The 21,502-nt window shown below is 49.5% G+C and overlaps 1 protein-coding gene across 5 annotated transcripts; it reads right to left on the minus strand.

Annotated features, from left to right (window-relative positions):
- Positions 1-4,196: 4,196 nt before the first annotated feature.
- DELE1 (DAP3 binding cell death enhancer 1) lies at positions 4,197-20,768 on the minus strand. Of its 5 annotated transcripts, none has more exons than XR_288277.4 (14): positions 17,774-18,229; positions 17,047-17,161; positions 16,829-16,952; positions 14,640-14,787; positions 13,535-13,696; positions 13,186-13,274; positions 12,988-13,084; positions 10,158-10,300; positions 9,166-9,324; positions 8,980-9,072; positions 6,268-6,427; positions 5,572-5,811; positions 4,902-5,386; positions 4,197-4,778 (listed from the first exon to the last, which is right to left on the minus strand). XR_288277.4 is itself a non-coding variant. In XM_001503967.6 (13 exons), exons 1-12 carry the CDS (start codon positions 17,802-17,804, stop codon positions 5,573-5,575), a joined length of 1,560 nt encoding a protein of 519 aa, XP_001504017.3. In that variant the 5' UTR covers positions 17,805-20,768; the 3' UTR covers positions 4,197-4,778; position 5,572. The 5 variants fall into 5 exon arrangements, 3 of the variants coding, with proteins under 3 accessions (XP_001504017.3, XP_005599396.2, XP_023473276.2); XR_011425527.1 differs by lacking the exon at positions 17,774-18,229 and adding an exon at positions 17,464-17,579; XM_001503967.6 differs by lacking the exon at positions 4,902-5,386 and having other exon boundaries at positions 17,774-20,768.
- Between the last annotated feature and the right edge of the window lie 734 nt (positions 20,769-21,502).

Below are 21,502 nucleotides of genomic sequence, written 5' to 3' on the forward strand. Positions count from 1 at the left end.
GCTCCCCTCAAGAAACACTGTTGAGAAGAACATTTCCAAAGCTGCTCAGGCCTGCATGCTTCTGCGCTCCCACACACAGACAGAGAGGGCCTGGGGTCTGACCTGAGGCAGCCCTGGGCCTCTGCAGGCTCCTGTCCTTTCCCAGCCAGCAGCCCTTCAGGTACAGAAGTCATCTTTCCAGACCCACCGTTCGTGGGTAAATCTTCCTCCATCAGGGCAGATTCAGGCCTCTGAATTCAGGCCCTAGAGGACAGTGCGTGAACTGAGTCTATGAGATCGACACTGACAGCAACAAACCTTCCAGGAGAGGAAGGAGTGAAGAAATAGTAAATATTTTCCCAAGGCTCAGCCTTATAATTTTCCTGGAAATTTCCAAGCAGTCGTTCAGCTAGCTTCTCAATAGCATGGCGCTCTCCTGGACACTGATGGCAAAAATTCCCCTCTCTGTTCCTCCTTTTGTCCTCCTGTGGAGCTCAGTACTCATGTTCACTGTCCACATAAATGGGCCAATATAGTCCCAAGAGATAATGAAAACCATAGAGAACCAGAGATAATGAAAACCATATGTACTTGGATGCAGCATGGCATCATTATTCCATTATTCCACTTCATAGATGAGGGAAATGAGATCCCCACAAATTAAGTGCTTTCAGGAACAGCGTCTCTGAGTCTCTGATCACCTCACTTCAGGTCAGATTGTTCTCTTTACCAGACCTGTAGTTTTCAAGCGATTGGGTTCCACAAGTCAGTGAGAGTAACCAGGGGAGACCAAGCAGGCAGGGTCTCCAGCCTGACCAGCCAGGTGCCTGAAACACAGCGACACTCGATGAACACTTGTTGAATGGATGAGGGAATGATAAATGAGTCAATAAATGTTTCAGAGTTCCCTTTTATCTATATTGGAGCTCTAGGTAAGACTTCATTAGGAAAAAAACAGTTCCATTATGTGAACACAAAGTCTGAAAACCACAGCAGACACTGTTGACCCCCCCAGTTACTAGTGGCTTTTCAGAGCAGAGCTGATGTCGGGAGGGTGAAGAGAAGAAGAGGTGAGGAGGAGGTGACCTAAGGAACCTGGAACCATGGCCGGAGACTGGATCGTTGGATGCGCTGGGTCACTGCCTTGCTCTAGTTCAACAGTCCTGCCTCTGTCGTCCTCAGACCCCAGAATACTAAGCAGAATTTCATGCACAAGCATTTTTCTAGGCAGAAGATACAAAGTTCTCGTCAGATTCTCAAAGGAACCTGTGAACTATGACGGTAGTACAGCACTACTCTAAGTCACTCTCTAAACCTCCACAGATGTGGGCAACTTTAGTCATCAGGAGTCTGAGCATTTTATAGCCAAGGAAGTGGCAAAACAGCAAAGACTGACTTGCCCAAAACCACATGGCAGGTTTGTGGCAGCGCTAGCATCTTGATCTGGGATTTAGTTTAAAGTTCTTTCTAATACATCGAGGGTTCTTAACCTGGGGTCGTTGGTTGGGTTTCAGGATCTATGAACCTACTGAATTGAATGCAAAATTGGGAGGGTGCACATTTTTCTATGGAAAGGAGTCAGTGCTTTCATCACATTCTCAAAGGGCTCTATGACCTAAATAAGGTTAAGGACCACCACACTCCTTTAGGTCGGTCCTCAGTTCTGCCTTCCCTTGCAGAACCTGCAGAACTCACGGGTAGGGTTGCTCCTGTTCTGAGGCAACCAATCTTTGCTCAGGGTTGGGGTGAATGTATGTGAGGGCTGGTGTTCTCGCCCACAGCATGCAACCCCCTCCTAGCATGTTGATACCAGCCCTTTCTTAATGACAGGCTACGAGTGAGACAGTGTATATGGTAACAGCACTGAGTGTGCTGAACAGGAAGGTTACAGAAACTTCTTGACATCAGCCAAGATGTCAAAGCCGAGACTTTGGATGTGCTCAGAACAGTTTCCACCAAGATGGGCTCTGTCCCTTGGGAAACGGAGGGAGCAGGCAAGCCAGCCAGCGCTCAGTTAAATGTCGTCTTAATTTGGAAAGCGCAGAGGGACATTTTATATCAACTGTCAGCCATTCGCCAGCACCAGGAGTGCAATGCAATGCTCACTCGGAGCCCGGGGGCAGCTCAGAGATTGACAGGCAGCCTCCCTGTCTGTCACCCACCTGAACTTGGCAGCTCACTGACCCTACCTCTCTTCTGGCTGAAACAAGACTGAGATGGCAGCCACTACCTTTGGGACTCCGGAGAGAACCAAATCCCAAAAAGGAGAGGACAGGATGGGGGAGGGAGGAGTTTCAGCATAGACTCAGCCTGGCACATAGTGTGTACCTAGAAAACAGGTCAGCCCTTTCCAGCTCCTACTAAGTACTGGGTACAATGTAATGGGTGGGGGGAGGAGGTAAGCATGATCAGAAACACTTATTCAACAAACACTATTTATTGAGCAATTACTACATGTCAGAAGCAGCACTAGGAATAGCAGTGGGGGGAGGGGTACACAGAATCATTCATTCAACATTTATTTTAATATTCAACAAATATTTAACGCACCTACTATGTGCTGGGTGGGCTTGGTGCTGGGTGTTGGGTGGACAGGGGGCAATGCATAGAATCACACACTCACTGAATAAATGTTTACTGAGCATTTACTGAGTGTCCTGCACTGTATTAGCACTGAAGATAAAATGAACCAAGCAGCCTTGTTCTCACTGTTGTCAGGGCTCCCTGAAAACAGCATTTCTAGATAAGGAAACTGAGACAGCAGAGCCTTGCACAAAGGTCTCATTGCTGAGGGCAAAGGCCTCAAACCTTGGGTCACCCTGTATTCCGACCCAGGCTGGCCCTGCTGACAGGGGCCACCTCCCTGTCCGCCTCTCACATTTCCTTTCAGGACACTGACTATGAGTCATTAATATCGGAATTTTCACAGCAAGAATGCAGCAGTTCCCGGGTCTGCCGATGAAGCCCATCCCCTGGGACCGATGGAAACCGCAGTGAATGAACAGCCAAGGATTTTTGGTCCCTTGACAGCATCTCTCACGACTCTTCCATCCTTCCCTTTCCACAAAGAGAGCTTAAAAATATCCCATCTTCACGTTTGGCACACCAAATTGAATGAGTACTTAACTTGTAACAACGGAGGGGGAGGGGAGGCGCATGTGGCCTTCAACACAGGACGCCCAGTGTTCCCGGACTATCTGAAGTGCCCCTCAGCCCCAGACATGGTCAGGAGGAAGTGGTAATCAGAGAACCCAAAATGTCAAGAGGAGGGGAAGAGGCTGGCAAGTGGGGCTCCACGGGAGGGCAGGAAGTGACATCTTACACAGACGGTGCCCCAGGAAGGTTCCTTTGCAATCTGCAGGGAGCCAGGCTCTGTGCTCAACTCAGGTTGGGAAACATTGGGTTAACCAAGTTCTTTACTGCAGGACTTCTTGGATCTTTGAATATGCTGATATGCATTGTGAATCTATAAAAAGGGGATGTTTAGTGCAGCATTTCCCAAACTTATTTGACCACAGAAACTTTTTTTTTTTTTTGCAGAAAGATTAGTGCACTGTGCAGCTTAAAAACCTGGGCTTTAACCAACGTGTGTATTGAGCCCTTACCTACACGGGGCCTTGTGCTAAGTGCTGAGGATAGTGAATTACAAAGACAAGGTCCCTGCTCCTAAGGAGCCATCTGTGGGAGGTAGCCAAATGAGGGGACCAGTAGGGGGAGGCCAGTATGCAGGGAAGCCCTGGAAAGGGAGGCGCTGGAGCTAGAGGAAGCTTAGGGCTCCATCGGAGAGATGAAGGTGCTGGGAAAAATATGGCGGGACCATGAGTGGTAAGGGAGAGAAAGGGGTGGGCAGCAGAGAAGGAAATGTGGACCCCCCCAACTCCTCCCACCTCTGAACGGGCCAAGCTGGGTGGTCTTTCCCATTTGAACAGTCACCAGGGAGTTTGGTCTTCACCCCTCCCACCCCCCACCCTCAACCACATCTATGCTATTGAACTTGGGCTAACATCCAGAAGCTAGGGAGCAGCTATTCACAAATTCAGTAATTGGAATCATTAGTGTTGACTCAGAAATCATTTTTCTCTAAGTCTCTCTCTTAGCGAAGCTTTTAAGACCCTTTAAATTGGTTAATGGAGAGTTTAGAGACGAGGATGGAGCCTCGGCTTTCAGCTCCCCCTGTCCATCTCCCCAGCTCTCCTCAACACACTCAAGGGCAAGAGTGATGAGAAAATCCAGCATCTGTTTTATTAAACTGCCATCCATTTCTGGCGCACCCTTCACAGATGAGGATCTCAACATCGACACTTGCTGCTCCAAGACTCCAGGTGCTCAACCTCCATTTACTCCTTCACATCAGCAGGACGATGACAATACTTTCACACAAAATTACAGGGTGAACGGGTGCAAAAGAGCCCAGGGCCAGGAGTCAGGAGGCGGGTCCTCTCCAGGCCTGGAGACTCATAAAGCCATGTAACCATGGGCATCTCTCTGCTTCCTCGGGCCTAAGTGAGCACCCAGGTGCCTTCCTCAGTGAAATGCCCCACATCAGCCCTGTAGGATGGGAGGGCAGACACCACTGCCCTTGGTCTACAACTGAGGAGACATAGCAAGTCAGGTCATGGCTTCAAGCTGACATGGCCAGGATCTGAGTCTTCACACACTTTCCTTTTCCTACTGTGCTGGGGTGGGTGCTTAAGGTTCTGGGGGAAGGTGGGTGGATAACTGGCCTCTTCTTTGGGACTCAAGTTGTGGTATCTCTCCGAGTACCCACAGGTTCCATCTTTAGGGCTGAGTGAGAAGGTCTGAAAAAGTCAAGCAGATACATCAGACATTTAGGCAAGAAACTCCTTCCTTCCGAATCAAAGGTGAAATGGAGATGATCGTGAATCCACTGGGGATGAATGAAAGCGAATGTTGGAGCTCACCTGGGGGCTGACCTGATCCAGTGCTTCCCACGTTTTAGCTGTTCATGGAACCACCCTCACGATTTTTGCCACCTCTCTGGATCTGTGCTCCCCTTTATGCAATGTCACAATGTTTAACTTTAAATTGATTCATTATTTTAATATCTGTGAAACTATAATGCACTAGTCACATTTTTACATTATATATTAAATATACAACTACTAAAATAAAAAATATTCATTCAAGTACCACTTAAAGTCTTCTTGTGAACCCCCAGAGGCACACACATCAGATGTTGGAAAAACGTGACGCAGGCCCAGCCTGAGGAAACTGAAGCACAGGGAGGGAGAAGGTAAGGGATTTGCTCAAAGACATGGGCCAAGGTGAGGACCAGGGTCTCTGGACAATTCAGTAGAGTTTTTCACAGGTCACTGGATGAATCCTTTTTGTGCACAGACCAGAAATAACTGTGAAGGTATCCACTGCTCGTCTGTAAGGCTACCAACTTGGGGAAAAGGTCAAAGTTATTTATTACCAATGCACTTGAGCTTGCTTCAGAACCTGAGCTCCCAGTGGAATGTGCACCCTGGAAAAGGATACTAACACCCTATTTTTGTTACCATCCAACCTCCTCCCAGCCTTCCCCCCACTCAGCACAGTGAGAGGTACACTGACTGTGTTTTATCTCACCTTAGCCAAAACCCAGTCTGACGAGACTCCTTTCCAAGGGGTAGGGGTGAGGCGGGAGAGCCCTGCTGGGGGCTCCAGGGCTGGCTCCGAGACGCCCGCTTCTACAGAGGAGGCCAAGGTTCCCTGTGCTTGAGGCATGTGGGAGGCACAAGGTTCGTGCCAGCAGAGTGTTCAGGCTGCAGAGGGAGGGGCTGGAGAAGGACTTCAATCCTCTAACTGCCAGGTCGCTGGACCCCGGGGCTGCAAAGAGAGGTGAGAGCAACTCTTATACTACTGTCTTCTTGGATTCCTACCTTGGAGCAAGGACTTCTTAAAGGACTTGGTTCCCCCTGGGATTAACCCAGGCCTGCCTGAGTGAATCAGGAGTGAGCAGGGCTCTCAGAGCGCTAGAAGGGTGATCCAGGGCACGGAGGCAGTCTCAAGATATGGTCTCTCCTGACAAATCATCAAAATGAGTAAGGGACTACCAGCACCCTCATTTCAGAGGTGAAGAAACTGAGGCTCAAAGACATGGAGTCCAAGTTCAGTGACAGAGCAGGGATTAACTCTCATATTTGTCTGACTCGAAAAGCTCTATTCTTACCCACCACTGGGGCAGGAAAAGACAAGGGGATCAAGGGCTACTGCCACCCCCTGCTCTGTCATGGGGTACTGACTCAGGAGAGGGACCCTGCTGGTGTTGATTTGCGTCTTTACCTGCTGCCTCCACAGAAAAGAGGGCCCGCAGCCTCTCCTGGGCGGGCTCATTCCCCAGAGCCGCTGACTGCTGGTAACATCTCACAGCCTCTCCCAGACTCCTCTGCACACCAAGGCCCTTCTCGTAGCAAATTCCCAAGTGGTACCTGCTCTGTGAGTCCTACAGGAGAAAATGGACAGATGCGCGCATACGGACACAGGCAGGAGTGAAGAACCAAAACGCTGAGGCAGGAGGAAGGGGAGCAGTCAGGCATGCCGGGGCTTCATCCATGCAGGGTCAAGGCCCAGGCCTGGCCCTCCCTGGACCAAGGGATGTCAACTATGAAAAGCCAGAGGCACAGAGCTCGCCCTACACAAAGGAGATAACATCCCCCCACCCAGGGAGATTCCAGCCAGAGCAGTGTGGGAGCTTCTCTCGCTGAGGCTGGTGCTGAGAGCATGGAGAAGGGAAGGCCACAGGAAGCACTCAGCCCAGTGACATGAAACCTGGGAGTCAGACTCCTATGTCATCCTGAAAGAGCCAGGAGCAAGGATGGAGGCTGGGCTTCCCAAGGCCTGGTGTGCCTTGCTGAACCTCTGCTGAGGGGGCTGCAAGCATACCTTACAGAGAAAGTCTTTCTTCTCCTTTGAGGGACTAAAAGACTAATCTCTTTGCCCATGGCTCTGGGTCCTCTCTCTCCTCTCTGAGAGCTACACTCCTCGGAGAGGCAGTATCAGGTGGGGGTTAGGAGCCCAGTCTGTACAGCCAGACCACCTGGGCTCCAGTCTCGGCTCCACTGCCTACCAGCTGCGCCAACTCAGGCATGCCATCCTATGTCTCTCTGCCTCGGTTTCCTCATCTATAAAGTGGGCATGATAATAGCACCTACCTTATTATGTTGTCATGAGGATTAAAGGTGTTCATATATGAAAAGTGCTTAGGTTACTGTTATTTTTATTTTCATATCTTTAGTTGCCCACATCATTAATTTCTCCCTCTCTACTGGAATATATGTATTTTTTTTTTGAGGAAGATTAGCCCTGAGCTAACTACTGCCAATCCTCCTCTTTTTGTTGAGGAAGACCGGCCCTGAGCTAACATCTGTGCCATCTTCCTCTACTTTGTACGTGGGACGCCTACTACAGCATGGCTTTTGCCAAGCAATGCCATGTCCACACTCGGGATCCGAACCGGTGAACCCCAGACCGCCAAGAAGTAGAACGTGTGAACTTAACCACCATGCCATCAGGCCGGCCCCTGGAATATTTTATTATATTCAATATCTCAACATAAAAAAACAAAGCACTCTGTTGATTTCCAACCATGGTCTCATTCTCTTACAGCTTCCACAGTCAAATTTCTGGAAAGGGTTTGTTACATGCAGGCCAAAGTCTACGTAATAAATACGGTGGACTCATGGCTACCGGCTGACTTAGAATACAGCGCTGGACATTCATAAGACCAAACAGCCTCCCTGCAGCACTGTGCAGTACCAACCCAGGAAGACATCATACCTAGTGGAGTGGCTGAGAGTGAGGACTGTGCCCCGACACCGTGTTCCATAACATCCCTTTGTGCACTTCCCCTCTGAGCATGTTGGTGACCAACGCAGGCCAGGGTGCCCCCAGGCTTGTCCAGCACATGGACGTGAGGCCCACTCAGCCTGAGTAAGACTCTGGGGCTCTTTCAACAAAAAGCCAGCACAGAGGCGGGTGCGGGTTGGTGACATCAGCCCCCTTTTGACAGCTACTACAGATACTTTGGGCAACATCGAGTGAAAAAGGAAAAGTATTCCGATGCCTAAGAGTTCCGCGAAGCTGTCAGCGTGTTGGTAGGAAAACAAAGGGAAGCAGCAGCTGCCATGTGGGGAAAGTCTAGTCCACACACATCGCTTGCTTTAATCCAGGGCTCTTGGTCCTTCAAGATTCAACTCAAAAAACATACTGCCAAATACATTTGAGGAGTAGAGCGAACCACAGATGCCTTCTTGGTGATTGACAGTGACATAAAGCTCTGAGATTTCCTCCATTAAAATTACCTTTTTAACTCAGTATTTCCTGAACCCAACTGACCATTTTTTCCCTATTATTTATAAACATCCCATGGAACTAATGCTCTGTGGAACAAACTCTGGGTCATGCTGCCTGGCTGCCTCCAGTTCACGGACAAGCAGACATCCCCCAGCCCCCAAAGTGCTCAGTGTCTTCCCCCAATGTGTCTTCTGACTCCCTGGACTATGCCGCTTGTGATGCTGCACCTGTAGTGTGTACAGCTTACAAAGTGCTTCCACACCTATTCTTCTAGTCAGACTTTGATCCTCACAACAGCCCTGTGAAGTAGTAGACAGGTAAGGCAGGCATTATTATCCTGATTTTAGAGATGAGGAAAACAAGACGTGACTGGCCCAGTAGTGTGCTGGTAAATGTTTAACAACTGGCTCTCCAGGGGGAAAAGCTTTGCTTTTAGCATTCAGCAATTTCTGGGTGCAAAGACTCCTCGCATGGCTGATTTTAAGCTACCGACAGCTCTTGCAGGCTGGTGCAAGCCAGCTCCAGCATACCAGTGGACCTGCCCAAAGGTCACAGAGTAAGTCAGTGAGAGGTAAGGCTTGAGGCTAGCTTAATGCTCCGATCAACCGTCTCCTAAAGACAGGAAAACTCAGTACCAGTTCCAAAATCCCTTCCTTTATCAGACTCGATCCCCAACATGCCTGGACACTGGAGACCTCATACCCCATTGTTGGCTGCAAGCCAAAGGTATTTCACAGCCCTCTGCTCATCCAGGTATGGCTCCTTGGTGAAAAGCACCCCGAGGAAAGCTTGAGCCTGTGGTTAAGGAGGAAGGAAAAAGGTATCAAGGCCACATGGAGCCCCGCATGCCCCAGCCGCCAAGGAGAGACCCCCACCAATGGCACTCACCTCTCTCAAGCCTGCGTCTGCAGCCTGCTTCAGCATGGACACTGCCCTCTGCCGCTCAGGGTCCCACGAGGAGGATGGGCCCTGCAGCAGGCACCTGGCATAGCGGTACTGAGCCAGGCTGTGGCCCTGACTGGCAGCCAACCGGTAATAAAGGGCGGCCTGGGGCAAAGGGAGAAACACTCAGTCAACTGGTAATTCTATAAGCCCAGCTTTTTCTTGGAGTGAAATTTTAAAAAACTATTTTAATTAAATAATACATAATCATTATAGATTAGTCAGAAAATACAGATAAGCCAAGATTTTAAAACACAGATAAACCAAAAATAGAAACACAAAATCCCAAGAAATCTTGCCTCCTAAAAATCACTCTCTGTTAACATTTTAGTGTACAGCCTTGAAAATTTCTTCCCACATATATAAAGATTTATATATATACACAGATCCATTATATATACGTTCACACACACATATATATAAATGGATGTGTGTGTTTACGAGAAAGAGAGAGAGAACTACACTCTGTTTTGTAACCTACTTTTTCACGTAACAATACACCATGAATGTCTTTCCCTGTCAATAAATATAGATCCAGCACATTATTTCTAAGGCCCACATAGATGTTATTAACCAACCCTCTACCAAAGGAACTTCAAGTTGCTTTCCTTTTTTCGCCATCATATACAATTCTAAGAAACACAGTCTTATATATAACATCTTTGTGTACTTATCCTACTTTTTTAGAATTAACTAATCCATTTATCAAGGCAACATTCTAGGCCCTGAGGATACAGCTGCAAAGAAGAAAGACAAGGTCTCTGCCACCCTGAGATTTAAGTCTAAATTCCCAGGAGTTAGGAGCTTCTTTCTTATTTTCCCCTCCCAGCTGGAAGAGAGGAGCTGGACTTTCCCCAAGCCCTGCTCACTGCTTATTTCTGGAGGTCACTCCGGGCAACACAGGGGACGAGGCTGGGGCAGGGGAGGACGTGCAGTACCTTGCTGAGGTCCCTGGGGGTGCCTCTGCCGTGCTCGTGACACAAGCCCACATTGTACTGTGCCTTGCTGTAGCCGCGGTCTGCTGCTTTCTGGAAGTAAGAAAAGGCTACCGTGTAGTCCCCATTCCTCATGTTCTCTGTCCCTGTAAGACAGCACAGGGCGTAAACACAGCTTCCTCTGTGAACTTCCCCACGTCCTCAGCCAGATACCCACAGGCTCCTTCCTTGCTTTTTTGTGCTAGACACTTGGCACATATTTCCATCCTCTGAATGCTTCACTGGTTTGCTACAGACATGAGGAGGTTCTGCTCTCCTATACACCATCCTCCTCTTGGCAATAGCATCCTGACTTCCTTTTGGGAACAGCCCTCCCCCAGTACTGTCAATCAAGTGCCTGTGCTCTTCCCGACCAATGAGACCCTCTCTCAGGAAAGTGAATCTTGATCTGGTTGCTATCAGAGAGAAACAGCTTTGCGGGTTTATTCTGGCAGCAGGACACTCTCAGTAACTGAACCCTGGGTCCCTGGAGCTTCCATGATTCCTGTCCTTTCTGAGGCTTGGCAGGTCAACAGATCCCAATAGACTCTTTCTGTGCTTAAGGTAGCCGGGGTGGGCTTAGGCTGCTTGTAACCAACAAAACCTAACTGATACAGCTGGTACTGTTCATCCTGCTTTAAGAGGAAACTACGAGAGATGATCTAAGAGAGCTGAGACCTGGACTCAGGCATATGCCACGCCAAAGCCGATGTTCATTTTATCATCCACACCAAAAGGAAAACAGGAAGGAGCTGGGCACAGCCAATTCTCGACTCCAAGCCCTTGCCAAGCTGTTTCTCCGGCCTGGGATATCCTTTTCTGCCTCCACCATCAGGCCTCCCCATCCTCTATCTGCTCTGGAACCTTCAGACCACACTCAGGCTTTAAACACTCTTTTGGTACTTTCTTAATACACAAGCCTTTTTCTATGAACTAAACTGTTCCAAGAGCACAAGGCCTGTCTCCTCAATTAGACTGTAAAATCCTGGAGGCAGAAGCAGAAAAAGAATGTAGAAGAAATAACTTTGCATGGGGTGAGCTCTATACAAATGCAAAATATGATTACGGCCCACACTCCCTTTGTGTGCCTTCACAGCGCTTAGCACTCGCTGAATAAATGAATATATGAATGAAGGAACAGGCAAGAAAATTCTCAGAAGAGACTGTCTGCCCATCAAAATCACAAAAAGCTAATGAGGCGGAAGCCAGGTTCCATTCAGCCAGCAGTGAATTACAGTTGCCTCCCTGCTGCCTGAAAACTTGCTGTCCAGGGTTCGCAGAGCCCTCTGTCCCCGAGGAGAAGACTCAAGAGGGCAAAGATCCCACCCTGTGCCCATTCCCACACTGGCTCCCTGATCCAGCTACTCTTCTTGGTCCTCTCTGCCTCTAGCCTAGACCAAGCCACCATCACGTTTTGCTTAGCCATCAATAACAACTCCAACCAGTCTCCTGTTTCCCCGCTGGCAGTCCTACCATCCACGTATGTCTACACAACAGCCAGAGAGATCTTTGAAAAAGTAAATCAGATCATGTGACTGCCCTCCTTCCTGCTTCATGGTAAAACCCTCCAATGGCTTCCTGTCCCACTCAGAAAATCCACACTGCACTGTGGCTCAGAAGACCTCATTGATCTGGCCCTGCCTGTTTCTCTGACTCCATTTCTTTCTATTCTCCCCTAGATCTCTAAGCTCCAGCCACATTCACTTTTCTTTTGTTCCTTTAACAAGGAAAACTCAATCCTGCCTCAGGACCTTTGCACTTGCTCTTCCCTCTGCTTGGAAAGCTCTTTTTCCAGACGGAAAGACTGGCTTATTTTTGTTAGTCAGGTCTTAACACAGGGATCTTCCCATCAGTGAGGACTTTCAAGTCAAAAGTTGTTCCTTGCCCAAATCACTAACACATTCTCCTGTTTAATTTCCTCCATAATATTTATCACCATCTGAAATTCTTTATTTGTTTGCTGACTTATTGTTTCTCTCCCTCAACTTACACATCAGCTCCATGAGAATAAGGACTTTGTTTTGTGAATCACTATATCCCCAACACGTAAAATAGGGCCGAGCAAAACGTGAATGCTTAATAAATTTATACTGAATGGATCCCAGCCTCTCACCCACCTGCCCACTAGATCTAACAAATGATGCTGGGAGTCTGGGTCTCCACATTCTAAGGCCTGAAAGTTAAGCCAAGTCACTGTGTAGAACAGGACAAATGGTGGCGAGACATCTGGAGTCTCCAGATGTGGCTAAGAGGTTCCTATTCGTGCACTTGAGGGCCTGCTCCAAACCTCAGGAGCCTGTTCTTGCCTGTGTGGCAGAAAATGCAAGGTGTCCTCCAAGGTTTATTTTCTCCTTCTTACACAGTAACAGAATTTTCAGGTGAGCACCTGGTCATTCAGCTAGAGACTACATTTCCCAGTGTCCTCTGCAACTAGGCGTGGCTGTAAGCCTACATTCTGGACAATGATATGAGCAACTTCTAGGTTGGAAAGGAGTGGTCCTTTACTTTCTCCACCCTCCCCCTTCCAGCTAGCTAGAATTTGGATACGACAGCAGGAGCTGGAATAGCCAAAATGGGCCTTGAGATGGAAGCCAGTTTTAAGAATGGCAGAAGTACTGGAATGAGAATGGGTCCCCGACACCACTGTGTCACCGTGCCAGATTCGGTCTACCTACCAGGGAGAAAATAAACTCTCCCTTATTTAAACCACTCCCTACTCTGACTGTATGTGACCAGCCCCAGACTCTTTCCATGTTCCCACCCGCCTGCCTTGAGGCGATGTCCACCCAGTTACCCAGGAAGTTGAAAGCGATGGAAACACTGAGCTGGAAGAGCTGCTGAATGGAAGTCACAGCCTCCTCAAGGGGAAGAGTTTTGGATTGCTCCTGTTCCTGGGGAAGAAATATAAAGACTCATCGGGAACAGTTCACTGGGATCGCTACCTGCCCAGGGGAATATTATGGGGATCCGACTGGCCAAATTTGGATAATACCTGCTTTTCACCAGCGGGCTGAGGCTGGGCCGGTTTTGCCTTGGATCTGAAGCTACTGCTGGCATGCAGGAAGTTGACATCACTGGGATCTGCAAGGCGAATGGCCGGCACCCAAGCAGGGCAAAGGAGAGGGTGTTATTTCTCCTTATCTCCCCCTCTCCCAGTCTACCCAGCCCCTCCATCTAGCACCACTGCCAGGAACCAAAATAATTCGAAATTGCCCCAGAAAGCATGAGACCTCAAGGGAATGACAATTTCCTTACCTGGCATATGCAGCAACAAATGTCCATTTGCCTAACTCCCCACCCCTGCCCTGGCCTTCTGCTGATTCTACGAGGTGGGGACATACCTTCCTCAGAGGGATCCTGAGGACCAGCTCCTCTCAAGGAACTGTGTGGAGAGAGGCCCTCGGCCTGAATGGACCGATCTTCCGGGCTCAGCCTGGGTTCCCTGAGGCCAGTGTGCCTGGGAGCTGGGCCATCAGGGCTGGGGAGAATATGCCTCCGCAGCGCTGGAAAGAGCCAATAAGAGTGGTCGTGTCAAAACGGCAGCAGTTCAGCCTGTGGGGTTTTTGACGGAGTCCTCCCTGAGGTTTGGGGGACCAAAGGAAGAATCTGGAAACTCCTGTGACACCTCCTTCTCATGCCTCCTCCTCCATTTCCTTTGCTGGCTTCCCTCCCTCTGAAGAGTGGAGAGGGGCCGGCATTTATGCTAATCTCCCACCCTAAGAATAAATCACTCCTTTGCTTGAATTCCTCCAGCGGAGGGAGGCATCTACCTTATTCACTGTTGTAGCCCCAGCACCCATCGCTGTGTCTGATGGTAATATTGATAGTGATTATAATCATAATACTAATGACAAGAACTTAAACTAATAGTTACTGAGTACTTCCTATGTGCCAGGCACTGCTCTAAGTCCTTGACATGTATTACCTCATTTAGTCTTCCCAAGAAACCTATAGGATGGGTTTTATTATTACCCTATTTTATAGATGAAGAAACTGAGGCACAGGGAAGCTAAATGTGACTGGCCCAAGGACGCAAGACTAGTATGAAAAGCTCTAGGGCTTGAACCCTGACAATCTGACTCCAGAGCCTTAACCATGGCACATAATAGTTACTCAATCAAGATTCCCTTATTAATGAATGACTGACTAGAGAATGACCTAACTGGCTGAGGGGTAGGCAGGAAGCCACACCCAGGATCTGAAGTAGCCTGGACCCCTGTGGGGCTCCCTCCACAGAAGGTGAGGAGAGGACACAGACGACACTGAGGGGCAGGCGTGGCCCACACCCTGGGTGGATAGAACTTCCTCACATCCCCCTTCCTCTGACTTCAGATAGGAAAGGCAAGGAGCTGCCGGTGGCTCTTTTCCTGAGGTGTGTCCAGAGATGCTTCCTGGCCCAGAGAAACTCCCAGCCCAGCCCTCCTGTCCCCGGGACTGAGAACTCACAGGAGCACGGGTGCCACAAGGGAGACGAGAGGAAATGGTCCAGGGGACTGCGCCAAGAGCAGCGCTCCGCTCGCAGAGGTCCTGCTGGCAGGTTTGCCTGGAAGTGGATCTGCCTTGCCAGCTGCAGGGCCAGCACGGCCAGAGTGCCCTGGGAAAGACAGCACATCAGGGACACGGCTCTCCACCAGACAACTCCTTCAGTCTCAGCCTTTAGCTCCAATGCCACTTCCTCGAGAAGCCTTTCCAGCTCTTGGCTGGAGCAGCTCACCTACCACAGACGCTCACAGCACCCATGCTTCCCCTCTGGAGCCCTGATCACACTGGTACTTAAATAATCATCTCTACGATTACCCATCTAAGGTCTGTCTCTCCTGTTAGTCTCTAAGCACCACAAGGGCAGGAACCACGTCTGTTTTGCTCACCAGCATATCCCCAGCACCTAGTAGGGTGCTAAGATACAGCACTAAGAAATACATGCTGAATAAACACATGAGCAAGTGACTGGACAAACGCAGTCTAAGCAGGCAAAAAGATAATGTGGGAAGTTGGGGCTTGGCCACAAATGCAGCGACAGGCCAGAGTTCCCCAGCAGGCTCCTTCTCTTTCTCCAGCCTGGCACAACTCCTCCCGTCCCCCCTACCAGATGGCCCCACCACACAGTCACAGGTACAAGCTTGCTGAAGGTGTCTCTTCTCCGACAGTTCTGCAGAAGACCTAAGCCAGCGCCTAGCTCCATGACTGTTCCGTTTTCCCCATCCCTTCCGGTGTTGTGCACAGAAAGGGACATCCAAATACTTATTTGTTGCAACAGGCGCTATGGACAATGGCAAATAAGACAGACACAGTTTCTGCCCTCATGGAGATTATCTTTGGCGAGGGAGAAAGACAAAATCCAAGCACACAGAAACGAATAGGATAACTAACTATAAATCATGCTAACTGCCTAAAAGGAAACAAATCAGGGGTTTACACAGAGCATAACAGGGAGGCCTGACAAGACAGGGAGTCAGGGAATGTCTCTCTGTTGGGGAGATGCGTGAGCTGAGGCCAGAAGGAAGAGAAGATGCCGGTACTGTCAATAACAGGGACATGTACCCATGTTACTCAGAGACAGCTCATGCTCACACCCTTCCACATGGGCAGTAGTGACAAAGTTGAGGGATGGCATCAGGACCCCTAGGATCCAGGCCCAGTTTCTAAAAGGACTCACTGTGGGATCACCCTAGGGCTCAGATCTTTGACAAAATGGGCAAATGCTCCCCTCTCTTGGGTGTGTTATGCTTCCAGTCCACAGCTCCCCAGAGGGAAGTGCCCCTGTCATGCAGACATTCCAGGCTCAGCTCTGCTGATGACACCGATTTAGAGATGAGACAACTGAGGCTCAAAGAGGTCAAGACACTTGCCCAAAATACACAACATGAAAGTGATAGGGATGAGACATGACAGACATGAGAGTGATGTGTGTGCCAACTTCATCCAGAATACCTTACAAGCAGAACCTGGAAGGCAAAGATTCTGCCCTATTAGACCTAGTGTTTGCTATTGAGCATCTGACTTTATAGATTAGATTCAACAAACATTTACTGAGCAACTATTAAGGGCCCGGATCTCCACTAGGTGTTTTTACAAGCCATACGAGGTGTAGCAACCAAGCTGCAGAGCATGGGCACTGAGAGCAGGCGTTCCAGAGTAAAATCTGCTTCCTCTATTTAACAGCTGTATGACCTAAGCATGTTACCTAAAGTTTCAGAGCCTGAGACTCCTCATCTATAAAATGGAGATTATATTTCCCTTGCAAGATTTTTGTAAAGATTAAATAAGATAGTACATATATAATATTTCACATTAATAAATAAAATGTTAGCTATTTAGTAGTATTTATTGTAAGCTCCATGAAGGCAAGAATCATATCCACCTTGTCCTCCACTATTTCCTAGTGCCTAGTAGAAATGCCTGGCTCAGAGAAGGTGTTAACTAAATGTTTACTGAATAAAAGGATGAATAAATTTGGGGGAGGGAGGAGAACAGGAAAGAGGAGTGGCAATATCTCCCCAGATATGCTCCAATGGTTTACTCAAATTTTGAGTGTGGGCACAATGATGCCGAGGCTCTTGTTTCTAGGCTATAGTTAGATGCAGGATCACTCTTATCCACACTGAAGGTCAAGGACAGGACTGGGGAAGCCTTACCCACGATATGGCATCCCTCAGGGTGTTTGGGGAGACACGGGCAGACATCCACTGGAAGGCAGCCTTCCATCCATGGGACCTTGGGCCCCTGCTTGTGCCTGGGCCTGGGCCATGGGGGCCTGACCTAGATGATGCAATAGAGGCTATCAAGTTCTGTCCCAAGTCTGGGGAGAGGGAGCCCAGGGGAGGAGATGGGTGACGGAATGGCAGTATCTCACCTGTCAAAGCTGGGCACAGGGGCCAGCAGGGCAGAGGAGGCAGCCTGAGGGCCATCTGGGCTGGTGGACTTGGAGCTCAGCCCCCGGAGGCCAGGTCCCAGCAGACGGGGAAGAGCTGTGCAAAACAAGGATTAGTTACCTGACATGAACAGGATGGAGGCAATGGCGGGCCCCACCAATCTTCCCTCTGACCCTTGACAGAGCCCCACCCCAGGAACCCAGGAATCACTGGCTCCGTAGCTACATGTACAGATTCCAGGGTGCCACCCCAGAACTAGTAAACCACGATCATTCACGGTGGAGCATCTATGTTGTGAAAAAGCTCCTCAGGTGATTCTGATGCCCTCCTAGGGCTGACACCACTGTTCTAAAATGACAAACTCTCAATGTTTGGGGCACTTTGTCTCTAAATCCCACCTCTTTCCATTGGCTCCCCCTACGCCACTGGCCTCTAAGTACCAATCTTTCATCGACTCCGCCCACCATCTCCTTCCATTTGGCTCCTCCCCCTTGAAATAGCCTCACCCATCTCCTTGGCTCTAAGCGCCACCGTCTTCCCACTAGCTCCATCCTCAAATTTCAAAGATCCCCAGGCTTCTGGGATGTAGCCCCGCCCCTCCTCCGCTCTAGCCCCGCCCACTACCGCTCTGGCTCGGTCCTCCCGCCTGCCCCTCCTCCGGTTCGGAGTCTCGGCTGCCTCAAGGCGCGCAGCTCCGACGCCCCTTACCTCGGCCCAGGAGTCCTGGGAGGCGCCACATGTCGCCAACACCATAGAGAGCTCGCAGCCGAGAGAGCGAGGCCAAATCCCGGGACGGCGGCTAGAGTGGCCGCTGTGCCGCCCTCCGGGTGGCCGAGTCCCCAAGGAAGCTCTCAGCCAGCCAATTAGAAAGGAGCCCAGCCGGAAGGACGGCGCCCAGAGAAAGGAAGCGGGGGTGTCGGCGTATTTTGGAGTGGCGGGGAGGTGAACTGCGGCAAGGGCGTGGGGGTGTGGGCCCGGCTTCCTGTGGAAGAGGTGTCGTTTGCCGCCCGCGCAAGAACGGCGGGAGCGCGCGGAGGCGGGGGTCAGGTGGAGAAGCCGGCTCGAGCGACCTCGGTGGCGCAAGAGGACCTTGCAGACGCCCTGGAGACGCGAAAGGGGAACAGTCTTCCCCAGGCCCCGAGGCTGGAGGAGGTGGGAGTACTCAGGCCAAGTGGGCGGAGGAGAGGATAGGGCCGGACGAAGGAAGCCCGTAGTCCGAGCTTCCCGTCCAAGGCCATTTTCTTAGAGATGCGCGCCCTGGCCCGACTGGGTAGGCGATGAAAAACCACAGGTAGTCTCTGATTCCGGGATCCAGCTCTGGCTCAGCTTTGTCTCACCATGTGGCCGACCCCTTCCCCTGTCTGGGCCTTAGTCTGCGCCATGATCCCGTCAGATGGAGTGATCTCGACTGGTCCTTCCTGGTTTGACTGGAACAACTTGAGTTGCTGCTTTCAAAACACCTAAGAGCAGACCCCTCCTCCCACACCTGTTAATCAGAGCCCTCATCTTCAGACCCAGCCAATGTTATCTGTGTGTTCTTTTGTTGGGAAAAGAATGTTCCTCTTTCACCACTCTTGAATCCATGAAATAAAGGAGCTCAGATTTGAATGTAAGGTAGTTAGACTTCCTCCTCGTTTCCCCCGTGTGCATGACCTCCCGGTGAGTGGAGGCCTCCACCTGGGGTGAGAGTACTGGGCCACCTTCTAGACCCAGGCATGGGATATGACGGGTGTATTAATTGGTTCAACTTTCGAGCTGTATTTCAGCCACCGTCCTAAAATCTGGGAAGACAGATGAGTTAAGAGCATTTGTGGCCACCAGGAACGCATGGTCCAGTGTTTTCAGAGTGGCCTCTTGAGTTCCACAGTTTGAATCCCAGCTTTCTTACTTCCTAGCCATGTGTTCTTGGGCAATTTACTTAACCACTTTAAGCCTCAGGATCTTCATATATAAAATAGGAAAAATCATACCTCATGCAATTGTTGTGAGGCTTAAATAAAATAATACATTTAAAATTTTTAGCATAGGGGCCGGCTGGGTGGCATAGCTGTTAAGTTCGCGGGCTCAACTTCAGTGTCTCGGGGTTCGCCGGTTTGGATCCCAGGCGCCTACATATGCACCGCTTGGCAAGCCATGCTGTGGCAGGCGTCCCACATAAAGTAGAGGAAGATGGTTACGGATGTTAGCTCAGAGGTAATCTTCCTCAAACAAACAAACAAAAATGTTTAGCATAGTTCCTGGCACATAGTAATAGCCTAGTAAATATTAGTTGTTATTAATTGCAGCCGTAGAGAAGGGAAGTAGGCAAAAGTAATGATATGTTCCAACAGAAGACTGGTCACCGGTTATGGGATACCACGGAAGCATTCAGAAAAGTAGTTCCATTTGAGCTGGACCTTTAAGTATGAGGAAGTTTGCCAGATGGAAAAGGGAGAAAGGCATTGCAAGCAGAAGAAACTGAATAAAGGCCTAGAAGTGTGAATATTGAGAAACTGTTCAGAACTATCCTTGCTGTGGGATTTGGGGCAGCCGCCTTTCACGTTCCTTGTGTTGCTGCCTCAAGATAAAAATAACAAGCATGCTTGGGGTCGGTCTCGTGGCGCAGGGGTTAAGTTCACCCCTTCTGCTTCAGCTGCCCGGCGTTTGTCGGCCTGGATCCCAGATGCGGACCTGCGGACCGCTTGGCATGCCATGCTATGGCAGGCGTCCCACATGTAAAGTGGAGGAAGATGGGCACGGATGTTAGCTCAGGGCCAGTCTTCCTCAGCAAAAAGAGGAGGATTGGCAGCGAATGTTAGCTCAGGACTAATCTTCCTAAAAATTAAATAACAATAACAAGCATACTGGTTTGCACTGTTCTTCCTCCTGGGACTTCCGTGCCCTTCTTCCCTTCATCCTGTCGGTGGTTCACTTCATTCTTCAAGGCTCGGCCACATCCAGCTCTTCAGTGACGTCTCCCCAACTGTTTGAGCCCTCCCTGCTCTCCATTTTTCCCAATTCCAGTAGCACGTAATTTCTTAGCACACAATTTAGCAGTAATTATATGTTGTCCTGTTATTTAATTATCTCATTTGTGTAAGTCTAGTCTCCCCAGTTCTCTCCCTCAGGGCAAGGATGGCATTTTCCCATTTTGCGTCGCGCATTGGGCTTGACATAAACTGTCAGCCCACAGAGGATGTTCAAACAATGCCCGTTGACTAGACACCTTGTGCCGCTGACGATTACAGACAAGAGCCCCAGACCCCAGTCATGGGACTTATTGATTTGAGTGGAAATGTATTCATTCCACACACAAACATTGAGGGCCCTCCGTGATTGAAGCTGGTTGAAAATTTTTGAAGAAGATGAAGTGTCTGTTCCCATATGTAAAATGGCATGATGACATCTCTTGTCCCTGCAAGCCTAAGAAACTAAGGGACCACTTGTTGAGGGATAGATGGCAAGGACAGCTGGAGGCCTCAGTGACACAGCAGATCACCAGTTCAGTGCTGCCCAGAGGAGCACCATCAGGGGTGGCAACTGTGTTCCCTTGCCTGTAGCTTTGCCTGAACTTCCAGGCCCAAACCATCGGCCATCTTCTTCTCCTGGTCCCAAGGTTGCTCTGTGTTGTTGGCTTGTGGCCCAAAGTCAGTTTGACCCAATCCCTCCACAAAGGGAAGCTGTCTAACTCACATTGGGAACCTAACTGCCCAGATGTCCAGTTAATCACCTTTTTTGAGGCCATTGTGTACTGGCCACAGTGAGTGTTCTAGACATTTGTTGTTGCCGTTGTTTTTGTAGACGTTCTTAATTTGCATTAATCAAATATATGAGAGCTTATTCTGTGCTGGAGAATGTCCTGAGTATATAGCAGTTTTTTTTTTTTTGAGGAAGATCAGCCCTGAGCTAACATCTGCTGCCAGTCCTCCTCTTTTTGCTGAGGAAGCCTGGCCCTGAGCTAACATCTATGCCCATCTTCCTGTACTTTATACGTGGGACGCCTACGACAGCATGGCTTGCCAAGCGGTGCCATGTCTGCACCCGGGATCCGAACCTGCGAACCCCGGGCCCCCGAAGCGGGACTTGCACACTTAACCGCTCCGCCACTGGGCGGCCCCTATAACAGTTTTTAAAAAGTGGATGTGGTCCCTGCCCTCACAGAGAAAATAGTCTAGGAGGCAAACTAATTCAGTAGATGATTAAAATACAGAACAGTGTTTTAGTTATTTATTGCCGCATAACAAACACTCCAAAATATAGTGGCTTAAAACAACCATTTTATGATTTCTCTCACTTCTGTGAATTGACTGGGCTCAGCTGGGCAATTCTACTGGTCTCACTTAGGGTCTCTTATGAGGTGGCTGTCAGATGGCCAGCCAGATGGGTCTGGAGTCATATGAAGGCTCAACTATGACCCTGGAAAGCCTGAGTCTTTCCTCCTCCATGTAGTCTCAGGGC

This window comes from Equus caballus, chromosome 14 (assembly GCF_041296265.1).
Source record: "Equus caballus isolate H_3958 breed thoroughbred chromosome 14, TB-T2T, whole genome shotgun sequence".
Taxonomy (NCBI): domain Eukaryota; kingdom Metazoa; phylum Chordata; class Mammalia; order Perissodactyla; family Equidae; genus Equus; species Equus caballus.

What these genes read in the sequence shown, in the direction of transcription:
- DELE1 (XM_001503967.6), bottom strand. Translation starts at nt 17,804, where the DNA reads ATGTGGCGCCTCCCAGGACTCCTGGGCCGAG. An exon ending in CTTGTGGCACCCGTGCTCCT is followed by an intron (nt 13,697 to 14,639) that starts GTGAGTTCTCAG and finishes GGCTCTTTCCAG; the next exon opens with CGCTGCGGAGGCATATTCTC. An exon ending in CCCCCAGGGACCTCAGCAAG is followed by an intron (nt 9,325 to 10,157) that starts GTACTGCACGTC and finishes CCTTTGCCCCAG; the next exon opens with GCCGCCCTTTATTACCGGTT.